Source organism: Amblyraja radiata, chromosome 21 (assembly GCF_010909765.2).
Source record: "Amblyraja radiata isolate CabotCenter1 chromosome 21, sAmbRad1.1.pri, whole genome shotgun sequence".
NCBI lineage: Eukaryota > Metazoa > Chordata > Chondrichthyes > Rajiformes > Rajidae > Amblyraja > Amblyraja radiata.
In genome coordinates, this window is record NC_045976.1 from 7,912,847 (window position 1) to 7,939,039 (window position 26,193).

The 26,193-nt window shown below is 46.5% G+C and overlaps 1 protein-coding gene across 1 annotated transcript in view; it reads left to right on the forward strand.

Moving 5' to 3' along the window:
* Positions 1-26,193, forward strand: part of dnai7 (dynein axonemal intermediate chain 7) — a 51,615-nt gene that overhangs the window by 24,888 nt on the left and 534 nt on the right. Inside the window, exons 9-14 of the mRNA XM_033039442.1 lie at positions 2,652-2,754; positions 4,670-4,806; positions 6,699-6,888; positions 12,946-13,160; positions 18,716-18,874; positions 22,250-22,363. Of these exons, the coding sequence (XP_032895333.1) occupies positions 2,652-2,754; positions 4,670-4,806; positions 6,699-6,888; positions 12,946-13,160; positions 18,716-18,874; positions 22,250-22,363 (918 nt within the window). The remainder of the gene's footprint in view (positions 1-2,651; positions 2,755-4,669; positions 4,807-6,698; positions 6,889-12,945; positions 13,161-18,715; positions 18,875-22,249; positions 22,364-26,193) is intronic.

Consider the following 26,193-nt stretch of genomic DNA (forward strand, 5'->3'; position numbering starts at 1 on the left):
ATAATTGCTAGGTTTACTCTTAGACCCCTTTTTAAACAATGGAACAACATGCGCAGTACGCCAATCCTCCGGCACTATTCCCGTTTCTAATGACATTTGAAATATTTCTGTCATAGCCCCTGCTATTTCTACACTAACTTCCCTCAATGTCCTAGGGAATATCCTGTCCGGACCTGGAGACTTATCCACTTTTATATTTCTCAAAAGTGTCAGTACTTCCTCTTCTTTGATCCGCATAGTTTCCATAGCTACTCTACTTGTTTCCCTTACCTCACATAATTCAATATCCTTCTCCTTGGTGAATACCGAAGAAAAGAAATTGTTCAATATCTCCCCCATCTCTTTTGGCTCTGCAGATAGCTGTCCACTCTGACTCTCTAATGGACCAACTTTATCCCTTGTTATCCTTTTGCTATTAATATAGCTGTAGAAACCCTTTGGATTTACTTTCACCTTACTTGCCAAAGCAACCTCATATCTTCTTTTAGCTTTTCTAATTTCTTTCTTAAGATTCTTTTTACATTCTTTATACTCCTCAAGCACCTCATTTACTCCATGCTGCCTATAATTATTGTAGATCTCTCTCTTTTTCCGAACCAAGTGTCCAATTTCCCTTGAAAACCATGGCTCTTTCCAATTTTTACTATTTCCTTTCAACCGAACAGGGACATAAAGATTCTGTACTCTTAAAATTTCACCTTTAAATGTCCTCCATTTCTCTTCCACATCTTTCCCATAAAACAAACTGTCCCAATTTACTCCTTTTAAATCCTTTCGCATCTCCTCAAAGTTAGCCTTTCTCCAATCAAAAATCTCAACCCTAGGTCCAGTTCTGACCCTCTCCATAATTATATTGAAACTAATGGTATTGTGATCACTGGTCCCGAACTGTTCCCCAACGCATACCTCTGCCACCTGACCCGTCTCATTTCCTAACAGGAGGTCCAGCACCGCCCCTTCTCTAGTAGGTACTTCTATGTATTGCTGCAAAAAACTATCCTGCACACATTTTACAAACTCCAACCCATCCAGCCCATTTACAGAATGTGTTTCCCAGTCTATGTGTGGAAAATTGAAATCTCCCACAATCACTACCTTGTGCTTACAACTAATATCTGCAATCTCCTTACATATTTGCTCTTCCAATTCTCGCTCCCCATTTGGCGGTCTATAATACACCCCTATAAGTGTTGCTACCCCTTTCCCATTTCTCAGTTCCACCCAAATAGCCTCCCTAGATGAGCCCTCTAATCTATCCTGCCAAAGCACTGCTGTAATATCTTCCCTGATAAGCAATGCAACACCTCCACCTCTTGCCCCTCCAATTCTATCACACCTGAAGCAACGAAATCCTGGAATATTTAGTTTCCAATCACAGCCCTCCTGCAACCATGTTTCACTGATCGCCACAACATCATACTTCCAGGTGTCAATCCAGGCTCTAAGTTCATCCACCTTTCTTACAATGCTCCTAGCATTAAAATATACACATTTAAGAAACCCACCATCTCTTATTCTCTGTTTATTTTCTTTTTCTTCTCTCTCCCCTACATTTTGGGTCAGAGTGCTACCATTCTCTGCCCCCTGCCTTACACACTGACTGCTAGCTTTCCCAATTCGAGTCCCTCCCCCCAACCATACTAGTTTAAAGTCTCCCCAGTAGCCTTTGCAAATCTCCCCGCCAGGATATTGGTCCTCCTCGAGTTCAAGTGCAACCCGTCCTTTCTGTACAGGTCGCACCTTCCCCAAAAGAGGTCCCAATGATCCAGAAACTTGAATCCATACCCACTGCACCAGTCCCTCATCCACGCATTTATTCTCCACCTCGCTCCATTCCTACTCTCACTGTCGCGTGGCACAGGCAGTAATCCTGAGATTGTTACCTTTGCAGTCCTTCTCCTTAACTCTCTACCTAACTCCCTAAATTCTTCTTTCAGGACCTCTTCTCTTTTTTTACCTATGTCGTTGGTACCTATATGTACCACAACCTCAGGCTCCTCTCCCTCCCATTTCAGGATTTCTTGGACACGTTCAGACACATCCCTGACCCTGGCACCAGGGAGGCAAACTACCATCCGGGTCTCCTGTCTACATCCACAGAATCGCCTATCCGACCCCCTGACTATAGAGTCCCCTATTACAATTGCCCTCCTCTTCTTTTCCTTACCCTTCTGAGCAACAGGACCGGTCTTTGTGCCAGAGGTCCGGCCGCTGTCGCTGCCCCCAGGTAGGCTGTCTCCCCCACCCTTACTCAAACATGAGTACTTATTTTCAAGGTGTACAGCCACCGGGGTACTCACCAGTCCCTGCCTCTGCCCATTGCCCTTCCTAACTGTGACCCAGTTTTCTGTCTCCCGTGGTCTTGGGTTTGCTCAGACTGTTTGCCCCATGTGCAACGATAAGGCCTTTAATAAACCGACTTGTTCAATAGACTCACCACTGATCTACAAGCTGTTTTATTTTGTGTCTGTGCCTATCTGAGTAAAGTCAGATATAGAGTACGGGTATAGCACAAAATTCCCTCCTACATTGTATTCATTTGTCCTTTCTTTCAGGAAACAATGCTTCACTGATCATCTAATGAGCCATGACTAGTGTGAATAAATGATTTAGCTAACCACAGGATTATTTGATGTTGTTTCATTCTGTAGAGTGCGTTGAGCTCCCCATCTAGAGATGATTTGTTGAAACACAGGTCGCCAAGTGGTGAGAGATCATCAGCTCATGGAATGACAAATGTAGAGCTCCTTCATGGTAGGACATACATTTGTTTTTTAGTTTGAGAAGTTATTGGTAGCCATTTCTGTTGAAGGTTTGACAAAGCACAATTCAACATGATTTCACCCATAGAGCTGAGAATGTACAGAATGTCAAGTAGAACATTTAATAAAGTCGAGATTGATATGCGATTGGTTAGAGATACAGTGCAGAAACAGGCCCTTCGGTCTACAGAGTCCACGCCGACTAGTGATCACCCCGCACACCAGCACAATCCTACACACTCTAGAGACTATTTACAATATTACCAAAGCCAATTAACCCACAAATCTGTGCGTCTTGGGAGTGTGGGAGGAAACCAGAGCACCCGGGGGAAAACCCACGCGGTCACGGGGAGAGCGTACAAACTCCGTACAGGCAGCACCGGTGGTCAGGATCGAACCTGGGTCTCTGGCGTTGTAATGCAGCAACTCTACCGCTGCGCCACAGTGCCGCCCCATTTTGTGACAAAATTCCAGCACTTGAAGGGCGTCGGATCTGGCTGTTAGCAGTGAGTACACCAAATGTCCGTTGATGTCCAAAAAAGTGAAACTTATGTCAGAGTGTTCCTCCCACTAGATATTTCTAGGAACAGCCAGACTTCTTCTGGATGAACTGACTGGAGAATTGAGAGACATGGGTGGTGGGTATATGGAACAAGCTGCCAGAGGAGATAGTTGAGGCAGGTGCCGTAACAGCAGGGTCCAGAAAGATTAACTGTGATTGTCTTTCCATGAATGCTACCTAAATGTACTTCCAATATTTGTTGATTATTTGTTAATCATAAAGTCTCAATGATCACAATAGTATGGAAGAGTCAAGAGTGATTTATTGTCATTTGGAAACATAGAAAATAGGTGCAGGAGTAGGCCATTCAGTCCTTTGAGCCAGCACCGCCATTTAATGTGATCATGGCTGATCTTCCTAAATCAGTATCCTGTTCCTGCCTTCTCCCCATATCCCTTGATTCCATTAGCCCTAAGACTTATATCTAACTCTATCTTGAATACTTCAAGGAGATATTTTATGGGGGGGGATGGCAAAAGGCTGCAGTGGCTGGTCCCCAGAGCTAACACATCACAGGAACCCAGGGAACCATTTCACAGGACATCCCATCAATAACAGACCTTCCATCTGCTGCTGAAGGCTCAACGTCAGGGGCACAGGCCAGGTGAACATAGCATCAATCCTCGGTCAATAGCCCCTCTGCACCTCCCTCCGAGGCCTCGACAATCATTTTGTTTGTGCGATATGTCCCAGATGGAACAATGAAATTCTTACTTGCAGCAGCACAACATAATATGTAAACATAGCATACTGTAAACAATATAATAAACGAGAAAAAAAAATTCTGTAAATATATATATATGCACACACACACACACACACACACACACACACACACACACACACACACACACACACACACACACACACACACACACACACATATACATACACACATATATATATATATATACATACACGCACACACACATATAAAAATATACACATACACACACACACACATATATATATACACATGCACACACACATATATATATATACACATGCACGCACATACTCGCACTCACACACACACACACATATATATATACACGTACACACACATACGTATATATATACACATGCACGCACACACACACACACACACACACACATATATATATATATATACATACACGCACACACGCACACATACATACACATGAAAAACAAACAAGCAATAATAATGCAATAATAACAATAATCTATGTAGTTCAGAACTTATTTGAGATTGTAGTGTTTAATAGCCTAATGGCTGTAGAGAAGAAGCTGAAACATAATTTGTTTTTGAACACTTGAAAAGGGAGTTTTACTATGATTTAACTTGTCTTTTATATACATGCAGAATATCCATCCTCTGAAACGCTAGATGAATCTATTGTTGATTTTAATCAGTACACACCGCTGGGTGGGGTGTATTATTTTGATGTGTTAAAGTTGCCACCTCAGCCCAAGATTGTCAATGGATGGAGAATTGTCCAGGTATGTTTCAACCTCTTCACATCCCAAAACCACAAATGCTGTTCAGTGACAACTTCTTGCTGTGTTTGAAATTGTACACATGTTAATAAAGAGCTTGTTTCGGAATTTACTATCTACTGTGGTAAACACGGCCATGTTCTCACTTCAACATCCTCTCAAAGATGGCGGGTCAGTGAGTTCGATCTGCAGTATTTCAACCCTTAGATAGACACAAAAAGCTGGAGTAACTCAGCGGGTCAGGCAGCATCTCTGGAGAAAAGGAATAGGTGACGTTTCGGGTCGAGACCCTGCATCAGACTGTGAAGGGTCTTGACCCGAGACGTCATCTATTCCTTTTCTCCAGAAATGTTGCCTGACCCGCTGGGTTACTCCAGCATTTTGGGTCTATCTTTGGTGAAACCCAATATCTGCAGTTCCTTCTAACGCATTTAAATCCTTTATAGGCTAAGCGCAACACTGGAGGAAGAACTATTGCAGGAATACCTTTCAAATGGCATGTTAAATATAGGCTTTGTGGTACAGGCCCACCACCGGCAACTGATGGTCCGCTGCCCCCTTTAATCCAGATAAAATTACGAGAGCGCGCTTGAAATCCTCCCCCCTGGAAGTCCCCCCGAAAATGTGGTGCCTATGCCGGGTCAGGTGGCCAATCTAGACTTCATTGGGACTTCTGTACAGAATGGCGGGCCCAATTTTCCCTCTTGCGGTGGCGGAACACCGGCCCAGCCAGAGCTGGCAGATTCATTCCCACAGCCGACTTCCAAGGCCGACTTTGTGGGCCGGAATCTCGGACCCCCAAGGCCGTGAAGTCTGTTAGTCCGGTAAAACGGATAATATGGCAAAACCCGGGAACCAAGCGTGCTGGAAAATCGATGGTAGACCTGTAATTTAAAAAAAAGTCTCCGTCATAATTACAGCAGATCAATGAGTGCATTCGTTGTGTTGGCCATGATTATTCCCACAACTAATGCTGGCAGTGAACAGGTTATTTTAGTTTAGTTTAGAGATACAGTGTGGAAACAGACCCTTCGGCCCACCAAGTCCGCGCCGACCAATGATCACCCCTATACTAGTTCTATCCTACACACTAGGGACAATTTACAGCAATTAACCTACAAACCCGCACGTCTTTGGAATGTGGGAGGAAACCAGAGCATCTGGAGAAAACCAGACACGGTCACAGGGAGATTGACACAAAAAGCTGGAGTAGCTCAGCGGGTCAGACAGCATCTCTGGAGAAAAGGAATAGGTGACATTTCGAGTCGTGACTACTTCATGCTGATAGTCGGGAAAGGCTCACAGGGAGAACGTACAAACTCCGTACAGACAGCACCTATAGGATTGCCACTAATTTGTAGGATAGAGCTAGGGTATAGGTGATCGCTGGTCGGCATGGATTCGGTGGGCCAAAGGGCCTGTTTCCTTACTGTATCTCGAAAACTAAAACTACATTTTGCATCCTGAGGAATACTTCCTGAAAGATAAATGTGATCTTTGAAAAACGGTAGTGCAGCGGCAGAGTTGCTGCCTTACAATGCCAGAGACCTGGGTTCGAACCTGACCACGGGTGCGGTCTGTATGGAGTTTGTACGTTCTCCCCGTGACCACGTGAGTTTTCTTCGAGATTTTCGGTTTCCTCACAAACTCCAAAGACGTGCAGGTATGTATGTTAATTGGCTCACTGTATATGTAAATTGTCCCTAGTGTGTGCAGGATAGTGTTAATGTGCGGGGATCGCTGGTCGACATGGACTCGGTGGGCCAAAGGGCCTGTTTCCTCGTTGTATTTCCAAACCAAACTATACTTTCTTGGCTTTTTTAGTTGTAAATGAGCATCTGCGTTCCCTTGTTTCTACTAGTAAATAAACCTGTTGTGGTTATCTCCATTTTTAGCTGTCGGAGACAGGCTTGCAGCCATATTCCTATCCGCTGGAGTCGGCCAAGGAGAGCATGTCCTCACTGGGAACCATCGAAGAGAGGGACGCCGAAAACCATCCTGTGCAACCCGTAGGAATTACCATCAAACTCCCTCCGAGGGCATTATTCTTTGAACAGCCCACGCCTGCTCGATGGGATGCCTCAGGTATCGTATTGGTGCACCCTTAAGTAAAGATTATAGAGTCATAGAGTGATACAGTGTGGAAACAGGCCCTTCGGCCCAACTTGCCCACACCAGCCAACATGTCTCAGCTACACTAGCTCCATCTGCCTGCATTTGGTCCATATCCCTCCATACCTGTCCCATCCATGTACATATCTAACTTGAGGGTCTGAGCTATAGGGAGAGTTTGAGCACACTAGGACTTTGTTCCATGGAGCTCAGAGGCAGAGGGGTGATATTGGAGAGGTGTAAAAGGTCACGAGGAGAATAGATAGGGTAGATGCACAGAGTTTTTCTTAACCCAGAGTAGGGGAATCGAAAACCATAGTTTAAGGTGAGAGTGGAAAGATTTACTTGGAACCTGGAGGCAACTTTCTCACAGAGGGTGGTGGGTATATGGAACAAGCTGCCAGAGGAGAGGTAGGTGAGGCAGATACTATTACAACATTTAAAATACATTTGGACAGGTACATGGATAGGAAAGGTTTAGGGGGATATGGGCCAAACGCAGGCAGGTAGGACTAGTGTAGATGGTGTATCTTGGTCAACATGGGCAAGTTAGCCAAAGGACCTGTTTCCATGCTGTATGACTGTGAGTGCTTTCTTCCTCATTCCACATGTAGTCTGACCCGCTATTTCCAGCATTTTCTGTTTATATTCTTAATTCTCATTGGTTTCGACTGTACTGGAAATCATAGGTTACAGGAGAAACCAGTCCTCATTTAAACATAAGGTAGACACAAAAAGCTGGAGTAACTCAGCGGGACAGGCAACATCTCTGGAGAGAAGGAATGGGTGACGTTTCGGGTTGAGACCCACACTCCAAAGACGTACAGGTTTATTGGTTAATTGGCTTGGTGTAAATGTAAAAAAAGTTGTCTCTGGTGTGTGTAGGATGGTGTTAAATGTGCGGACTGGGTGGGCCAAAGGGCCTGTTTCCGCGCTAAACTTATCTCTGAGCTTAACTAAACTAAACTAAACCACAGTTTAGTTTGGACATGATCATGAAAGTCCTTGAGAACAAATAATAGGCAAAGGGATCAATGCAACTGATCCTGAAAAAGGTCCTGACCGGAAACGCCATCTGTCCATTCGGTCCACAGATGCTGCTTGAATCACTGAGTTCCTCCGGCACTTTCTGTATTGCTCGGGATTCCAGCATCTGCAGTTCCTTGTGAATCCAGGTTTAGATAGTCTATGCTGTACGGCTACATTGATGTCACACAGACAACCTGCACAATTGATCTTCATTTCTGTAAAACTGATGCCGTGTCTGGTATGCTGGATCATTAACACCAGAAATAAACTGAACGCTTATTCCTGTTAACTGCTATTTGAATTTCTTCTAGTCTCTGGGGTTGGAGACCCATTCGCGGGTCCAGGCAGCGGGCAGTCGATGGCCGCACCGCGGTCGGCTGACTGCCCCTTTTCCGGTGTTATGTCCGTGCCCGCGTGTCCCTGGAGAGAGAACACGCGGTGTCCACGGGGACACTGGAGGCCTTCCGCAAACGCTGGTCGCCGCGGGAGGTCGAATGTATTGTTGATAAAATTGTTAATATTTTAATTTGATAACTGTTCGTAAACTGCCAATATAGGCATTCTTTGATCGTGTTACTACTCTGTATTTTTGTTTGTTCTGAATAAAAGCATTTTGTATTAAAAAAAACAAAAACATATATATATAAATAAATAAATAAATAAGTGGTTATGGGCGGCACAGTGCTGTAGCGGTAGATCTACTCCCTTACAACGCCAGAGACCCGGGTTCCATCCTGACTATGGGCGTGTCAGTACCTTCTCTCCCATGACCTGTGTGGGTTCCTCTTCGAGATTTTCAATTTCTTCCCACGCTCCAAAGATGTAGAGGTTTTGAAGGGCCTGTTTCCGCGCTGCATCTCGACAACTAAACTACACTAAAACTAACAGAACGGTCCATTGTGGTTTGACAAACCAGTAAAAGCAGTTTTAGCAGATGTGACAAGATCCGATGGAGCTTTTTTGACTGGAATCGATTTTCCTGGTGACACCTGCTCTATCGTACAGGTCCTCCCCACCTCACCAACACCGGATTCATGTGGAGTGTGTTGGAGACCGGTGGGATGGATTTGCAGGGTGACAGGCATCTTCTGCCCTGTGGGAACTCAATTTGCAGCTGCACCTCTGCCTTGCAATGAACAGTCCATGGGAATGGGAGCTTATCACAACCTGGGGCGACCTGTACACAGAATGTTACAGTGTAAGAATGATAATAAAACAAGCTCACTGATGAATAATGTGTAGAGAGGAACTGTCAATCCTGGTTTACTCAAGAGAGGAGGAGAGCGGAGTCTGAGCAAGGGCCCGACCCGAAACGTCACCCATCCTTTTTCGCCAGAGATCCTGCCTGACCTGCTGAATTACTCCAGCACTTTGTGTCTAACACTGGTGAATAATTTCTAGTTTGTTACACTCAGATGTGATATTTTGGCACTATTATAGACAATAGACAATAGGTGCAGGAGTAGCCCATTTGGCCCTTTGACAGCACCGCCATTCAATGTGATCATGACTGATCATCCACAATCAGTACCCCGTTCCTGCCTTCTCCCCATATCCCTTGACTCTTAAGAGCTCTATCTAACTCTCTCTTGAAAGCATCATGAGAACCGCCCTCTGAGGCAGAGAATTCCACAGACTCACAACTCTCTGTGTGAATAAGTATTTCCTCGTCTCCGTTCTAAATGGCTTACCCCTTATTCTTAAACTGTGGCCCCTGGTTCTGGACTCCCCCAACATCGGGAACATGTTTCCTGCCTCTAGTGTGTCCAAACCCTGAATAATCTTATAGGTTTCAATAAAATTCCCTCTCATCCTTCTAAATTATTATAATGCCTTGAATTTCCCAAATATGTAAACCAGGAATGTATCAGAACTATACAGCAGCCATTTAAATGAATATTGAGCATCAGCCTAATATGAGTGAGAGTTGGTATTCTGTTGCAAATTTACATTTTATTGCCGAATTTTTAATTTACCGAGTGTTAGTTATTCATTTATCATATTTTGTTGATTATTATATGCGTGTCATTGCCTTTAGAGGCTGTGAAGAAATCAGTTTGGTTGAGTTTATTGTCATGTGTACCGAGGTACAGTGAAAAGCTTTTGTTGCGTACTATCCAGTCAGCTGAAAGACAATACATGATTACAATCGAGCCGTTTACAGTGTACAGATAGGTGATAGTTTAAGGAGATGTTGCTGTATTTAAGAGTGTGGAGCGATTGTAATATGTGACTGTAGATCTGCTTCTGTGGCTAGCACGCAAATAGTCGCCTCGGTTGGGAGCCATCTTGGAGGCAAGATGCTGCAGTTAGAATTTCATTCATCTGTTGTTGATACACTTGTGAAACAAACAAATTGGGCTTTAAGGACCTTGGAAGTAGATGTACGGAGGGGGGGAAAAAAACTACAGATGCTGGAAATCTAAAATTAAATCAGCAAATGTTGTAAATAAAGGTCAGGCAGCATAAGCAGGAAGAGAAACAACATTAGTGGTTCAGCTGGAGAGCCTTCAAGAGATCTGATCCTTACCAGTTTTCTTTACCAGTTCTGACAAAGGGCCTTCAAGGTTAAACTTTAAAGGGCCTGTCCCACAAGCATGCTACTGCATGCGGCAAGCGCGACCTAACGTGGTCGCTTGAGCCATACGGCCTAGCGGGGCCGGTCCCACTTCGATTGTCGGAACCGTATGGAGTTGTGCGGAGCTGGTCCCGACATCGAGCGGGGCTCCGAAAAACTGACAGTGTTCAAAAATTCCGCGCGGCAACGGCCTACCGGCCCGCAGCCACCTCGACGCCGTACGCACCGCCTCGACGGGCATACGCAGCGTCTCGACGCCGGACGCAGCGTATTGACGCTGTACGTCACGCGCGAACTTCACGCGGACTTCGCTCGAACTCCAAGTCACTCACTCGACCTCCGCGCGATCCCCGCTTCCGGTTTGGTCGCGCTCGCTGCATGCAGTCGCATGCTGGTGGGACCGGCCCCGTACGGGGATCACTCGACCTCCGCGCAGCCCCCGCTTCCGGTTTGGCCGCGCCTGCCGCAAACCCACAGGTCTTTGGGATGTGGGAGGAAACCGCAGCACCCGGAGAGACCTGCGCGGTCACAGGGAGAACGTGCAAACACACCAACAAACCACTGGAGGGACTCAGTGGGTCAGGCAACAACTGTGGAGGAAAGTGGACAGGTGACATTTTTGGGTCGGGATGCTACTTCTGATCCTTCATCGAAAGAAAGGTTGCAACCTAAACGCCACCCATCCATTCCCCTCCACAAATGCTGTCAGACCTGTTGAGTTTGTAGGGTCTACTGAATCCCACGACAGAAAGCAAAGAACAAACGATACTTAACTGAGCCAGACACCTTATGTCACGTTTATTCCAGAAGCCCCTTTTACCTACATTCTCACTAATCATAACCCGTGTGCAGACAAGGACAATTAGTGGGTCTGACCTTGGAGTTGTTATTGAGCTCTTGTGGCTGGACCTTCATGTGAGGCCGCTGGCGAGAGTCGCAAAACCAACGTGGGCGTGAAGGTGCCACAGCTCGCCCCCTCAGCCACCGAGTCACACAAGATGGCGACTGCCTGGCTTTGTCCTGCCCCGTACCGGTCTGACGGGTTGATTTTACAGCCTGATCGTGTTTGGTACTGCAGCGTGGGGGGTCTTTGACAGGAAGTGTTGGGGTCTTGTGACTTTGCCGGTTCGGTGGGTGAGGTAGTCGGTTGGTTCTCGACGGATACTGGCTATAACCGCTCGACGGATACGGTGTCAGTTTTTCCGTTCCGATTTTGGGTGGGCGTTGGATGACTTGGTAAGGGGCCATCGTATGCATGCTGAAGAGATCGGCGGACGGCGTAGTGTCAGACTAAAACGTGTGTGCAGTGTTGGAGGTCAGTAGACCATTGCAGGTGTTCACCGTGTCCGTGTTGGCCTGAGTTAGCTGGGTAGTTTGCCGTAATCGATCGGCATACCTGCTCGGATCATAGGATCTGTCTGCGGGGATTGGTTCGACAAATTCACCGGGCAGCTTCAGAGTTGTGCCATAAACCATTTCCACCGACGATCAACCGAGGTCTGCTTTCACCACCGTACGAATGCCGAGCAGAGCCAGAGGCAACTGTTCCTCTGGCTGCCATAGCGGCTTTCAACCGGCAATGGAACCATTCAATCCGGCCGTTTGCTTGTGGATGACACGGGCTGGAAAAAAACGTCCCGACTTACCTGATGCCACGAGTGCCTACGGTTGGCATTACGAGCCGCTACGATATATCATGGACTCCTACGGCCTCCTACGGACTCGCTACGGGCATTATCCAAGTTTGAATCAAGGGGAAAACGCGGGAGAATTTGTGAGTAACTCGGGAAAGTGGGACAGGGGCTTTACTCCAGCACTTTGTGGCTTTTCTCGTAAACCAGCACCTGCAGTTCCTCATATAGGCATTTGCTCATGTTTGATCACGGGTTCAACCAAGTTCACCAACAAGGTAGAACTTCTAACTTCCAACTTCTGTACGTAGACTTAACCAGAACACAAAGAAAATTGAATGATTGAAAGATACAGCATGGAAACAGGCCCTTTGGCCCACTATGTGTAGGAAGGAACTGCAGATGCTGGTTTAAACCGAAGATCGACACAAAAAGCTAGCATTACTCGGCGGGTCAGGCAGCATCTGTGGAGAAAAGGGATAGGTGGCATTTCGGATTGAGACCCTTTTTCAGACTTCAGGATTGAACCCTGGTTTCTGGCACTGTGAGGCAGCAGGTCTACCACTTGTGCCACTGTGCCGCCCATATTTGCTTCAGTGAGGACTTCTCACAGTTAGAGCAATGATTCATCAGCATTGTGAACCTGTCTCCTCTCTGAGCCCTTCATCTCATCATGACCATGGCATTCGCCCCACATCGACCTCTGCCTCAAGTGTCTTGCCTGCCACTTGACTGCACTGCAGAGGCAAGCTGATCTTAGAATTAGAGTTGACCTCTTGATTTTCTTCACAGGACTAGTGTGGAGGACAGATGGCATTCACAGTGTCACGTTCGACGCAGAGACGGATCATTTATCCTTTAAGATGGACACCTTCAACATTTTCACCCTGATTCAGAGAAATTATGTCAACATGCCTTTCCAGTCGTGGAACATCAAACCCGTGGCAGAAAATGAGGCTCTTTTAACCGTCCATTCTGCCTTGGTTATCGTGGAAATTCAAATCAAGGTACATGTTTAGTGATTACGCTGTTAGTTTATGAGAACATGAGAACAAGGCAGTAATGACCAGCAACCTCACATACCAGGGGTCCCAGCTTTGCAATTGTTTTGCCGTTAGTTTAGCTTAGAGATACAGTGCGGAAACATGACCAGCGATCCCCGTACACTAGCACTATCCTACACACACTAGGGACAATTTACAATTTTTACCGAAGCCTATTAACCAACAAACCTGTACGTATTTGGAGCGTGGTAGGAAACTGGAGCACCCGGATGAAACCAATGCCGGTCACGGGATGAAAGTACAAACTCCGTACGGTCAGTACCCGTAGTCGGGGTCGAACACGGGTCTCTGGCGCGGTAAAGCGGCAACTCTACAGCTGCGCCGTTGTACCACCCTGTTGCTGTGTACTGCACGGTATGTATTAGCCTGCCATTTGGTTTTCTCCGGGTGCTACGGTTTCCTCCCACCCTCCAAAGACGTGCAGGTTTCTAGGTTAATTGGCTACTGTAAAATTGCCACAAGTGTGTATCTTGTGTGGGTGATCGATGGTCGGCGTGGACTTGGCGGGCTGAAGGGCCAGTTCCCATGCTGTATCTCTAAACTAAACAGTTCAGCTAGTGACCCCCTTTAATCCCATCATTTAAAATGTCCTACTTTCCTCAATAATGCGTGGATATATGCAGAACAGTACAGTACAGGAACAGACCCTTTGGCTCACCATATCTGTGCCAAGCATTGTGCCAAGCAAAGCTAGTCTCATCTATCTGCTCATTGTCTATTTCTCTTCATCCATGTGCCTCTCCAAACGCATCTTAAACACCGACATCATATCTCCTTAAGCGGCTTTTTCACGGGGCGACTTGACGCAAGAGTTAACCAGAGTTTAACATCGTGGGAACCTCGTGCGATAACAGTACGGCATTCGTGGACCACCGTGGACCACCGTAGCGCTAACGGCAGGTAATCGTGTAACTTGGTCACTCGGGAGAAAATTCAAGCAAGTTTGAATTTCTCCAAGAGTGACTTGTACACTTGTGGTTGAGCATTGCAACATTATATGGACGTAGTGGCCAGTGCGATATCCGTGCGATATCCGTAATAACTCTTGCGGTTACCGTGGGAACTCCTGCGAACGGTGAACCCGGAAGCTGGACAGAGGGGACAGAAGGTGAGTAAAAATTGTCTTCTGTGGGATTGAATTTAAAAAATAAAGATTTGCATCCGCATATGGACATCAATTTATTCATGAGTTATGTTAATGAGATTCCAGAAAATAACTATAATCTTTAAAAGGGACTTTAAAAGGGACTTTACTGAAAGGTCCCGCATTTTTATGGTCCGTGAGAAATTTTTCACATGTACTTCTTTGAGAGATACAGCTCGGAGTCCTCGCCGACTAGCGATCGATGCCTTTCCGAAGCAGGGTCCGGAACGCTACCAATCAATGTTCTCCAGAGACCCGTGTAAGGAGTGAACTGCACATGCTGGTTTAAACCGAAGACAGACACAAAACGCTGGAGTAACTCAGCGAGTCAAGCAGCATCTCTGGAGAAAAATAGCTGATGTTTCGGGACGAGACACATCTTCAGACTCAATTCCGATTAGGATGTCTGAAGAAGGGTTCCGATTCGAATCGCCACCTATTCTTTTTCTCCAGAGATATCGAGACCCTTCTGATATGCTGCCTGTCCCGCTGAGCTACATGTTGTGTCTATCTTCGTTTTAATCCAACATCTGCAGTTCCTTCCTGGCCGAACCCGATTGAAAGATGAGAGGCTGGGCGATAGAGCACTGAGTGTGACAAGGATCAGGCTTCAGTAAGCAAAGTAAAGAGAGGTGGCAACGTTATGGAAATGAAGCGGGTAATCCGAGTGATGGCGAGACGGTATCCTCTAATGTGTCGGAAAGAACTGTAGATGTTGGTTTGCGCCGATGATAGACACAGCAATACTGGTGACAGACATAAAATACTGGACGGGCAGCATCTGGATAAAAGGAATGGGTGACGTTTCGGGACGAGACTCTGAAGAAGGGTCTCGAACCGAAACGTCACACATTCCTTCTCTCCAGAGATGCTGCCCGTCCCGCTGTGTTACTCCAGCATTTCGTGTCTATCTTCCGTATGCTCTGTGATGGTCATCTCGGAGTCAAGTGGCAACTCTGGTCTGTAGACACGAGGAACTGCAGATGCAGGAATCATGAGCAAAACACAGAGCGTTGGACGAGCCTGACCCTTTGAGTTCCTCCATCACTTTGTGTTGAAGTCAGGTCTGGACATTGCTTGGCTCAGTCTCAGGCGCCGGCTAACTAGGAAGGTCGAGTCAAAGTCCAGCACTAACACTCAAGAAATAACGTTTGCGGCCTGATGTTCCCAATATTTAATTGAAATCATTAATAAAGTAAATAAATAGATACCGGTCTAATCAGTATCTACGGGATTGGACAGGCTAGATGCAGGAAGAATGTTCCCGATGTTGGGGGAGTCCAGAACCAGGGTCCCAGTTTTACAGTCTACCGTGGGAACTCTTTAACTCAGTAAAGTAAAGTAAAGTAGCCTTTATTGTCATATCAGCGCACAGGCAGCAGTTGATTGACTGCTCTATTCAGTTTCCCAGGGGGTCGGGACGGGACTGGAGTTGGGAGGGAAAGGTGGGGGAGTCGAGGGAGAGGAGGGGGAAACAGATGGGGGTGTCTTCATTTACTGGCGGCGGGTGTCTGTCACTGAAACAGGCAGGTGAGATTTCACATCCACCTTGTGTGTGCCTCTCTCTCTCCCTCCCTCTTACACAGGCTGAGAGACTCTGCCTCTGTGAGTGTACGTCTCTTTCTCCCCCTCTCCCACACACAGTAAGACCGAGGTACTGTGCTCAGTCCATCTGTGTCTCCCACATACACAGTAAAACATGTCTCCAAATGAGGCAATTCAACCAAGGGAGGATATTTATAGTGTGTGAAAAAAAAAGTTACATCATTTGTGTCACGTGTAGTTCACGATGTTCATTCAAGATTTAACGCGAAAGCTCGGGAGACGGACAAGTCACTCGCACAAATAACAGAAATGCCGAGTACCGTGGGAACTCTTTATCTACCCCCCGTTATATCGTGCGAGACTCGTGCTGGACCACGACCACTTCACTCTGGTGACATCTTGCGTCAACTCGCCCCGTGAAAAAGCCCCATTACACTCCTGGCAGCACGAGCGCGTCCCACACACCCACTGCTCTCTGCAGAAAATCTTGTCTCACACATCTCCTTTCAACTTTTTCCCTCTCAGCTTTAAGCTATGACCTTCAGCGTTTGTCATTTCTACTCTGGGGGAAAAAGATCTTGACTATTTATGGCTCATAATTTTATACATTTTTCTTATGTCTTCACTCAGCCTCCAAGGCTCCAGAGAAAACAATTCAAATTTGTCCAACCTCTCCTGAACAGGTGGAAGGGTCCTGAGCTGAAACGTCACCTATCCATGTTGTCTGGAGAGGCTGCTTGGCCCGCTGAGTTACTGCAGCATCTTGTGTCCAATAGCATCCTGGTAAACCTCTCGTACACCCTCTCCCGTGCCCACACCAACTTCATCAGGAATGTAATAACATTAGGCCTTAACATTGTCCTAAAATCTGGTGGCACGGTGGTGCATTGGTAGAGTTGCTGTCTTACAATGCCAGAGATCCAGGTTCGATCTTGTCTATGGGTGCTGTCTGTATGGAGTTTGTACATTCTCTCTTCTCCCTGGTGTGTATGATTGTGCTAGTGTATGCGGTGATCGCTGGTCGGCATGGGCCGACGTGCCTTTTACAGTGCCGGAGACCCAGCTTCCATCCCGACCTCAGGTGCTGTCTATATGGAGTTTGACCACATGGGTTTCCTCACGCATTCCGAATAGATGCATGTTTGCAGGTTAATTGGCTTCTGTAAATTGTCCCAAGTGTGCAGGATAGAACTAGTGTACGGGGTGATTGCTGGTCAGCATGGACTCGGTGGGCTGAAGGGCCTGTTTCCACACTTTACCACAAACTAAACTAAACTAGTCACCTCACAACCGCATCATCTGTAAAGCAGAGAATCCCCCAATCTATTCATTATCTCTGTGTGACATTCTCAATTCTGATTTCAGCTGCTCTCTGTGTAATTCTTTTTACACCCTCCATGTGGTTCTAAATGTGTCTATATATTATGGAGATCATTGCTAAGAAATTCAGTCTCACAACTGAATAGCTTTAACTTAGCTGGACAAAATAGTGGCTATTTCCAGATGTCTATGTGGACAGCCTGAAATTCTGTCAGGCTTTTCATTAGCGCTGCAGATAGGGCTCTGCAATTCAAATTCCCAGATGCCGTCAGAATAGGGTGGTGACTTGGGTTGACTTTCAATCCTACTTTTAGATAATTTCTAGAGTATTGTGTACAGTTTTGGTCCCCTAATTTGAGGAAGGACATTCTTGCTATTGAGGGAGTGCAGCGTAGATATACAAGGTTAATTCCCGGGATGGCGGGACTGTCAAATGCTGAGAGAATGGAGCAGCTGGGCTTGTACACTCTGGAGTTTAGAAGGATGAGAGGATATCTCATTGAAACATATAAGATTGTTAACGGTTTGGACACGCTAGAGGCAGGAAACATGTTCTCGATGTTGAGGGAGTCCAGAACCAGGGGCCACAGTTTAAGAATAAGGAGTAAGCCATTTAGAAAGGAGACGAGGAAGCACTTTTTCTCACAGAGAGTGGCGAGTCTGTGGAAATATCTGCGTCAGAGGGCGATGGAGGCGTGTTCTCTGGATGCTTTCAAGAGAGAGCTAGATAGGGCTCTTAAAGATAGCGGAGTCAGGGGATATGGGGAGAAGGCAGGAACGGGGTACTGATTGGGGATGATCAGTCATGATCACATTGAATGGCGGTGCTGGCTCGAAGGGCCGAATGGCCTACTCCTGCACCTATTGTCTATTATCCTCCTACCCCCTCAGTCCCGATGCTGATATTCCCTCCTACACAGTCCTACTTCATCACCTACTGTTGTGTCATTTGTCTGCTCCACTTTCCTAGACACTTCACTTAGGTAATCTCCAAAGTAACTCAGTTCTGGAAATAGGTTGAGTTTATAGTTTAGTTCAGAGATACAATGTGGAAACAGGTTCTTCGGCCCATCGACTCCATGCCTCCTGCATACTATCCTACTAGACACACTTCGGACAATTTACAATTTTACCGAAGCCAATTAACCTACAAACCTGCACGTCTTTGGAGAGTGGGAGAAAATCAGAGCCCCGGAGAAAATACGGGGAGAGCGTACGAACTCCATACAGTCAGGGTCGAACCTGGGTCTCAGGCGCTGTAACGTAGCAGCTCTACTGCTGCACCACCTGAAAGGTGATCAGTCTGAAACTTTTCGATGTGTTTCTCCTTCCACAGGTTCTGCTGCATTTGCTGTGTTGGCAATTTTTAATTCAATAGAAATACTCCCTGGTCATTTGCTCAACACTCTGCAGAAAACCCCAATCTCTGCTGTACACACACAAAGCGGATGTACTGCCTCAATCTGGTCATTTTCTTCTAATACCACAGGAGCTGTGCCAACTGTGTCCCATTTCCATCAAAGATAATCTCTCACATATACGAGGAAAATGGATGACAGCTTCCAGTCTAATCATTTGCATGATCAACGCAGGGCTGAACATTTTCCCAGGAGCTGAATCAGAGAAATATGTTGCAAAAACTATCAAGGTAAGCGGCATTTACTTTACACTTCTTAGCAGTTGTGGAGATTATGGGCTCTCATCAACTTGTTTGAAGGTGAGAAAACTCACCTCACTGATTCCTGGGATGTCAGGACTGTCTTTGAAGAAAGACTGGATAGACTTGGTTTATACTCTCTAGAATTTAGAAGATTGAGGGGGGATCTTATAGAAACTTACAAAATTCTTAAGGGGTTGGACAGGCTAGATGCAGGAAGATTGTTCCCGATGTTGGGGAAGTCCAGGACAAGGGGTCACAGCTTAAGGATAAGGGGGAAATCCTTTAAAACAGAGATGAGAAAAACTTTTTTCACACAGAGAGTGGTGAATCTCTGGAACTCTCTGCCACAGAGGGTAGTTGAGGCCAGTTCATTGGCTATATTTAAGAGGGAGTTAGATGTGGCCCTTGTGGCTAAAGGGATCAGGGGGTATGGAGAGAAGGCAGGTACAGGATACTGAGTTGGATGATCAGCCATGATCATATTGAATGGCGGTGCAGGCTCGAAGGGCCGAATGGCCTACTCCTGCAACTAATTTCTATGTTTCTATGTTTCTAACTCTGACCTCCCCAAAGTAGGTGCACCAGAATGGTGTGGTGTGGATCTTCCTCCTGTAGAAACAGGCTCAATTTGCAATCCTCTTGCCTATTTGAAGTCTGAAAACAGTGACCACCAGCTTCAAGAATAGAGCCGTACTACGCAGGCAAGTGGGACTTAAGGGCCAAACGCAGGCAAGTGGGATTAGTGTAGATGGGGCATATTGGACGGTGTGGGCAAGATGGGCCGAAGGGCCTGTTTCCGAGCTGTATGACTCTAATATCTTCTTCTCAATAACCACCAGGCTCTTGGAAGCTGCACAATACTAATCTCAACACTGATCTTTGGCCTGTCTTTGATTACACTAATGACTTCAGTTTGTTTTTGCATTAGTATTGGGGTTATTAATTTTATAATTAATTTTATTATATATAGTAAACTCTCGTTACAGCAGACCATAGTGTGGGGAATGGTGTCCGTTATTGCCGATTGTCTGCTAAAACTGAGTAAGGGATTATCATTGTATGTAGTTGACATAAAGAACCGTAGTTGCTGGTTAAAACACAAAAAGGAAAAAAAATGCTGGTGGAACTAGGTGATGTAGGGACCCTTCTTCAGACTGATTCAGTCTGCTGCGTTACTTCAACACTTTGTGTCATTTAGCCTTAAAACTAGGCGTCGATGCCACTGGTCTGCACCAGCGAGCCCTTCTTCACCTGCTGCCGTACTGTCCAGTTGATAGAAAGGGGAAAAACATTTGTAAAATTGTAAAAAATCTGCAAACATTGGCGAGTCCTCAGCTGGTGCAGTTCTGGTCACCACACTGCAGAAAATACATGAGAGTGCAGAGGAGATTCACCAGGATGTTGCCTGGGATGGAGCATTGCAGTCATAGGAGTGATACAGTGTAGAGACAGGCCCTTTGGCCCAACTTGCCCCAGCTATACTAGTCCCACAAGGGGAGGAACTGGAGAGGCTGGGTTTGTTTTCTGTGGAGCAGAAATAGGTAAGACGGGACAATGTTGAAGTGTTTATATGATAAGAAGTTTCCAGCTATCAATGCTATCAAGAGGTAGAGGACATAGAGGGTCGAGGTCGGCGGTTGTTGAAGTTGCTGGCGGTCGAGGACGGTCCACGTGAGAGTCGGAGGATCTGCCGCCGGGAACAGAGGAGGACCCGGTGTGGGGGGGACCGCCGTGAGGGGGTGGGGGGGGGGGGGGGGGGGTGGAGAGACCAGGGGTGGACCTGGCTTGGGATACTTTGTAACTTTGTCAGTGCCCTTTATGTGGCTACTATTTGCATACCTCGGGTATGTCAGCAAAGAATTACACTGTGACTTGTCACATGTGACAATAAAGCATTTATTCATTCACATAGATTTAGGGTAAAATTTAAGAGGGTTAGTGGTCATTATCACCCAGAGAGCGCAGAGTGTCTGGAATACACTGCCATCGTGAATGGTAGATGCAATGTCACTGGCAGTATTTTAATAACTCAACGAGCATGTATGTGCATTGCGTTGGCAAAAAAAGACTGGACATGCTGGAAAATGGGATCAATAAGATTAGCAGAACACTGCCTGATGAGAGGGTTTCAGCTACAAGGTTGGATCAACTTGCATTGTTTTCTCTGCAACCTCGGAGGTTGAAGGGAGATGTGATAGAAGTGTATGAAATGATGAAAGGCACAGACAGGGTGGACAGTCAGAACCTTTCTTGGTGTCCAACACTAGAGGGCATAGCATTAACGCAAGAGGGGAAAAGTTTAATGGAGATTTGCGGGACAAGTATTTTTACACACAGAGTGGTGGTGGTCTGGAACACATTGCCAGGGGGAGGCAGTGGAGGCAGATACAATAGTGGTGTTTAAGAGATTTTTAGATAAGACACATGGATGTGCAGGGAAAGATGTGCAAAGATTGTTAAGGGCTTGGACACGCTAGAGGCAGGAAACATGTTCCCGATGTTGGGGGAGTCCAGAACCAGGGGCCACAGTTTAAGAATAAGGAGTAAGCCATTTAGAACGGAGACGAGGAAACACTTTTTCACACAGAGAGTGGTGAGTCTGTGGAATTCTCTGCCTCAGAGGGCGGTGGAGGCAGGTTCTCTGGATGCTTTCAAGAGAGAGCTAGATAGGGCTCTTAAAAATAGCGGAGTCAGGGGATATGGGGAGGAGGCAGGATTGGGGGATGATCAGCCATGATCACATTGAATGGCGGTGCAGGCTCAAAGGGCCGAACGGCCTACTCCTGCACCTATTGTCTATTGTCTATTGGAACAGGGATTTGGATCATGCAGTTTGGCTTAGTTTAGTTTAGAGATACTGCGAGGAAACAGGCCCCTCAAACCACCGACTCCACCCCACCAGCGATCCCCGCACACTAGCACCATCCTACACACACTAGAGACAATTTACAATTTTACCGAAGCCAATTAACCCACAAACCTGCACGTCTTTGGAGTGGGAGGAAACCGGAGAACACTGGAGAAAACCCACGCAGGTCACGGGGAGAATGTACGAACTCCTTACAGACAGTACCGTGGTTAGGATCTGACGCTGTAAGGCAGCAACTCTACCGCTACTTGGCTTCATGTTCAGCACAGACATTGTCTGGCGGTGGGATCCGTTCCTGTTCCGTACTCTTCTATGTTCTATGTTCTATATTCTATGTTAATAAGCATGGGGCCCTTTGGTCAGTGTGGATATGGTGGGCCAAATGGTCTGTTTCCATGCTATATTAACTCTATGAAAGCTACTCAATGTGTTGCTATAAAGGTGATAACCTGGAAGGTTGTAAAATCACATTTTAAATGATATTTCTACCACAGATTAAACAACTGGAGCACGAGACATACACACAGATGGCTCTCGTGGCATCTGCCTTTGCTTTCAAATGGAGTAAATGGAACTTGAACTGTGAGCACGAAGAAATAATTCTTCAGGTGAATAGAACAAATAATTTGCAATGTGTAGGAAAGAACTGCAGATGCTGGTTTAAATCGAAGGTAGACACACAATGCTGGAGTAACTCAGCGGGACAGGCAGCATCTCTGGAGAGAAGGAATGGGTGACGTTTCGGGTCGAGATCCTTCAGACTGATGTCAGGGGAGGGGGCGGGACAGAGATAGAATGTAGTCAGAGACAGTAAAACTGGTGGGAGAACTGGGAAGGGGAGGGGATGGAGAGAGTGGGAAAGCAAGGGCTATTTGAAGTTAGAGAAGTCAATGTTCATACCGCTGGGGCGTAAGCTACCCAAGCAAAATATGAGGTGCTGTTCCTCCAATTTGCGCTTGGCCTCATTCTGACAATGGAGGAGGCCCAGGACAGAAAGGTCAGATTGGGAATGGGAGGGGGAGTTGAAGTGCTGAGCAACCGGGAGATCAGGTAGGTGAAGGCGGACTGAGCGGAGGTGTTCAGCGAAACGATCGCCGAGCCTGCGCTTGGTCTCGCCGATGTACAGGAGTCCACACCTGGAACAGCGGATACAGTAGATGAGGTTGGAGGAGGTGCAAGTGAACCTCTGCCTCATCTGGAAAGACCGTCGGGGTCGTTGGATGGAGTCGAGGGGGGAGGTAAAGGGACAGGTGTCGCATCTCCTGCGGTTGCAGGGGAAAGTACCTGGGGAGGGGGTCGTTTGGGTGGGAAGGGACGAGTTGACCAGGGAGTAGCGTAGGGAACGGTCGCTGCGGAAAGCAGAAAGAGGTGGAGATGGGAAGATGTGGCCAGTAGTGGGATCCCTTGGGAGGTGGCGAAAGTGTTGGAGGATTATATGCTGTATGCGACGGCTGATGGGGTAGAAGGTGAGGACAAGGGGGACTGTCCTTGTTATGAATGGGGGGAGGGGGAGCAAGAGCGGAGCTGTGGGATATCGAGGAGATCCTAGTGAGGCCTCGTCTATAATAGAAAAGAGGAACCCCTATTTCCTAAAGAATGAGGACATCTCCGATGATCTAGTAAGGAAAACCTGGGCGCAGATGCGGTGTAGACGGAGGAATTGGGAGTAGGGGATAGAATCTTTACAGGAAGCAGGGTGGGAAGAAGTGTAGTCTAGATAGCTGTGGGTGTCAATAGGTTTGCAGTTGATGTCGGTCAATAGTCTTGTCTCCTGTGATGGAGATGGTGAGATCTAGAAACGGTAGGGAGATGTCGGAGATGGTCCAAGTGAATTTGAGTGCAGGATGGAAATTAGTTGTGAAGTTGATGAAGTCAGTGAGTGCTGCATGGGTGCAGGAGGCAGCACCGATGCAGTCGTCAATGTAGCAGAGGTAGAATTCGTGGATAGGTCAAATAAGTCGCAACATTTGACGCTGTAACTCGGCAGAACATCCCGTGGTAATTGTTTAAAGCCAACACAAAGTTGAGTGAAGGGACTAAGCTGAACGGCTCAGCCAGAATCCCTGGAGAGCATGGATAGGTGACGTCGGTCCAACTTGTAGCAGACACGCTCTAATCCAGGCAGCATGGATTTGTGGGGACCCTTCTTCAGATCGATTGGAGGGGTGGGAGAGCTAGAAAGATATGAACTGACCACTGAAATCAGCTCAGAACCAAACGGAATGATTTCCTGCTCCCCTTTCTTCTTTCAAATATTTAAGCATAAATTAGGTCATGGTGCGACTTACTCCAGGGCATTTGTTCCACCTCCACAGCTTGGATTTTCAATGTCTCACACTATGTAATTAAACACAGCTGAAATGGCATTGATAAATTCACCAATGACGCCACCGTTGTTGATGCTGATGAGTCCGTGTATCGGAGAAAGCAGAGAAACTCCACACTGACAGCACCCAACACCAGGATCTGGTGCTGTAATGCTCTGGTGGCATTCTAAGCTGGTGCATTTAACCCATACAGGAATAAACTCACAGAGTGATCATAGTTATACAGCATGGAAACAGGCCCTTCGGCCCAACTAGCCTATGCTGGCTATGATGCTCCATCGACACCAGTCCCACCTGCCCGCGTTTGGTTCATGTCCCTTTTAACGTTTCCTATCCATGAACCTGTCCAAATGTCTTTTAAATGTTGGTTTAGTACCCGTCTCAATGACCCCCCTCTGGCCACTCGTTCCATACACCCATGCCCCTCTTTAGTTTAGAGATACAGGTCCTTCAGCCCACCGAGTCCACGCCGACCATTGATCACCCATACACTAGTTCTATGTCCTACAAAAAAGCTCAGTAAACTTGTACGTCTTTGGAATATGGGAGGAAACCAGAGCACCCGGAGATAACGGGGAGAACTTGCAAACTCCATATAGACAGCACCGGTAGTCAGGATCAAACCTGGTTCTCTTGGTCTGAGAGGCAGTAACTCTACATGTGCGCCACTGCATCTATCCTAAATGTGGGAAGAATGAACAATGGGATCAAGGTAGGATTAAGGTAAATGGGTGAAAAAATTGCTCCTCAGATTTCTATTAAATCTTTTCCCTTCCTCCTTAAATCGATGTCCCCCTGTTCCTGATTTGCCCAACATTAGATAAAAGACACTGCATTCACTCTACCTATTCCCCTCATGATCTTACATAAATCACTGTTACATCACAAAGTACAGCACAAAGTACGTGCTATAATACCAGGATAAGAGCTCAACCAAGCCCAATGCCAAAGTAGTATTTAAACTGCCTATACCCACATATGCTATAGGACAACAAGTAACTCCATATTCAGCATTCATAGAGCGTCGAAACAGGCCAGTCAGCTCAACTTGCCCACACCGACCAACATGCTCCATCTACACTGGTCCCACTTGCCTGCGTTTGGCCCATATCCCTCTTAACCTGTTCTATCCATTAAACGTTGCGATAGTCCCTGCCTCAACTACCTCCTAGGGCAGCTCATTCCATACACCCACCGCCCTTTGTGTGAAAAAGGTACCCCTCAGTTTCCTATAAAATCTTTCCCCCTTCACCTTAAACCAATGGCGCCTGGTTCTCAATTCCCCTACTCTGGGCAAGAGTATTGAGCTATCTACATGTTAACAAGTACACAAGTACGAATGAGGACCTTGCACGGGATACTTTGTGACCTTGTCAGCGCACTTTATGTGGCGACTCTTTGCATACCTTAGGTACGCATAACAAAGACTTGTCACAAATGGCAATAAAGTATTCTTTCATTCTTTCAAGTTAAATGTTTAACCAAGAAACCCAATCCCAATTCCACACGAGAATCTAAAATACCTCTATAAACCTCTATAAGGTAATAGAAACATAGAAAATAGATGCAGGAGTAGGCCATTCGGCCCTTCGAGCCTGCACCACCATTCAATATGATCATGGCTGATCATCCAACTCAGTATCCTGTACCTGCCTTCTCTCCATACCCCCTGATCCCTTTAGCCACAAGAGCCACATCTACCTCCCTCTTAAATATTGCCAATGAACTGGCCTCAACTACCTTCTGTGGCAGAGAGTTCCAGAGATTCACCACTCTCTGTGTGAAAAATGTTTTTCTCATCTCGGTCCTAAAGGATTTCCCCTTTATCCTTAAACTGTGACCCCTTGTCCTGGACTTCCCCAACATCGGGAACAATCTTCCTGCATCTAGCCTGTCCAACCCCTTAAGAATTTTGTAAGTTTCTATAAGATCCCCCCCTCAATCTTCTAAATTCTAGCGAGTACAAGCCGAGTCTATCCAGTCTTTCTTCATATGAAAGTCCTGACATCCCAGGAATCAGTCTGGTGAACCTTCTCTGTACTCCCTCTATGGCAAGAATGTCTTTCATCAGATTAGGAGACCAAAACTGTACGCAATACTCCAGGTGTGGT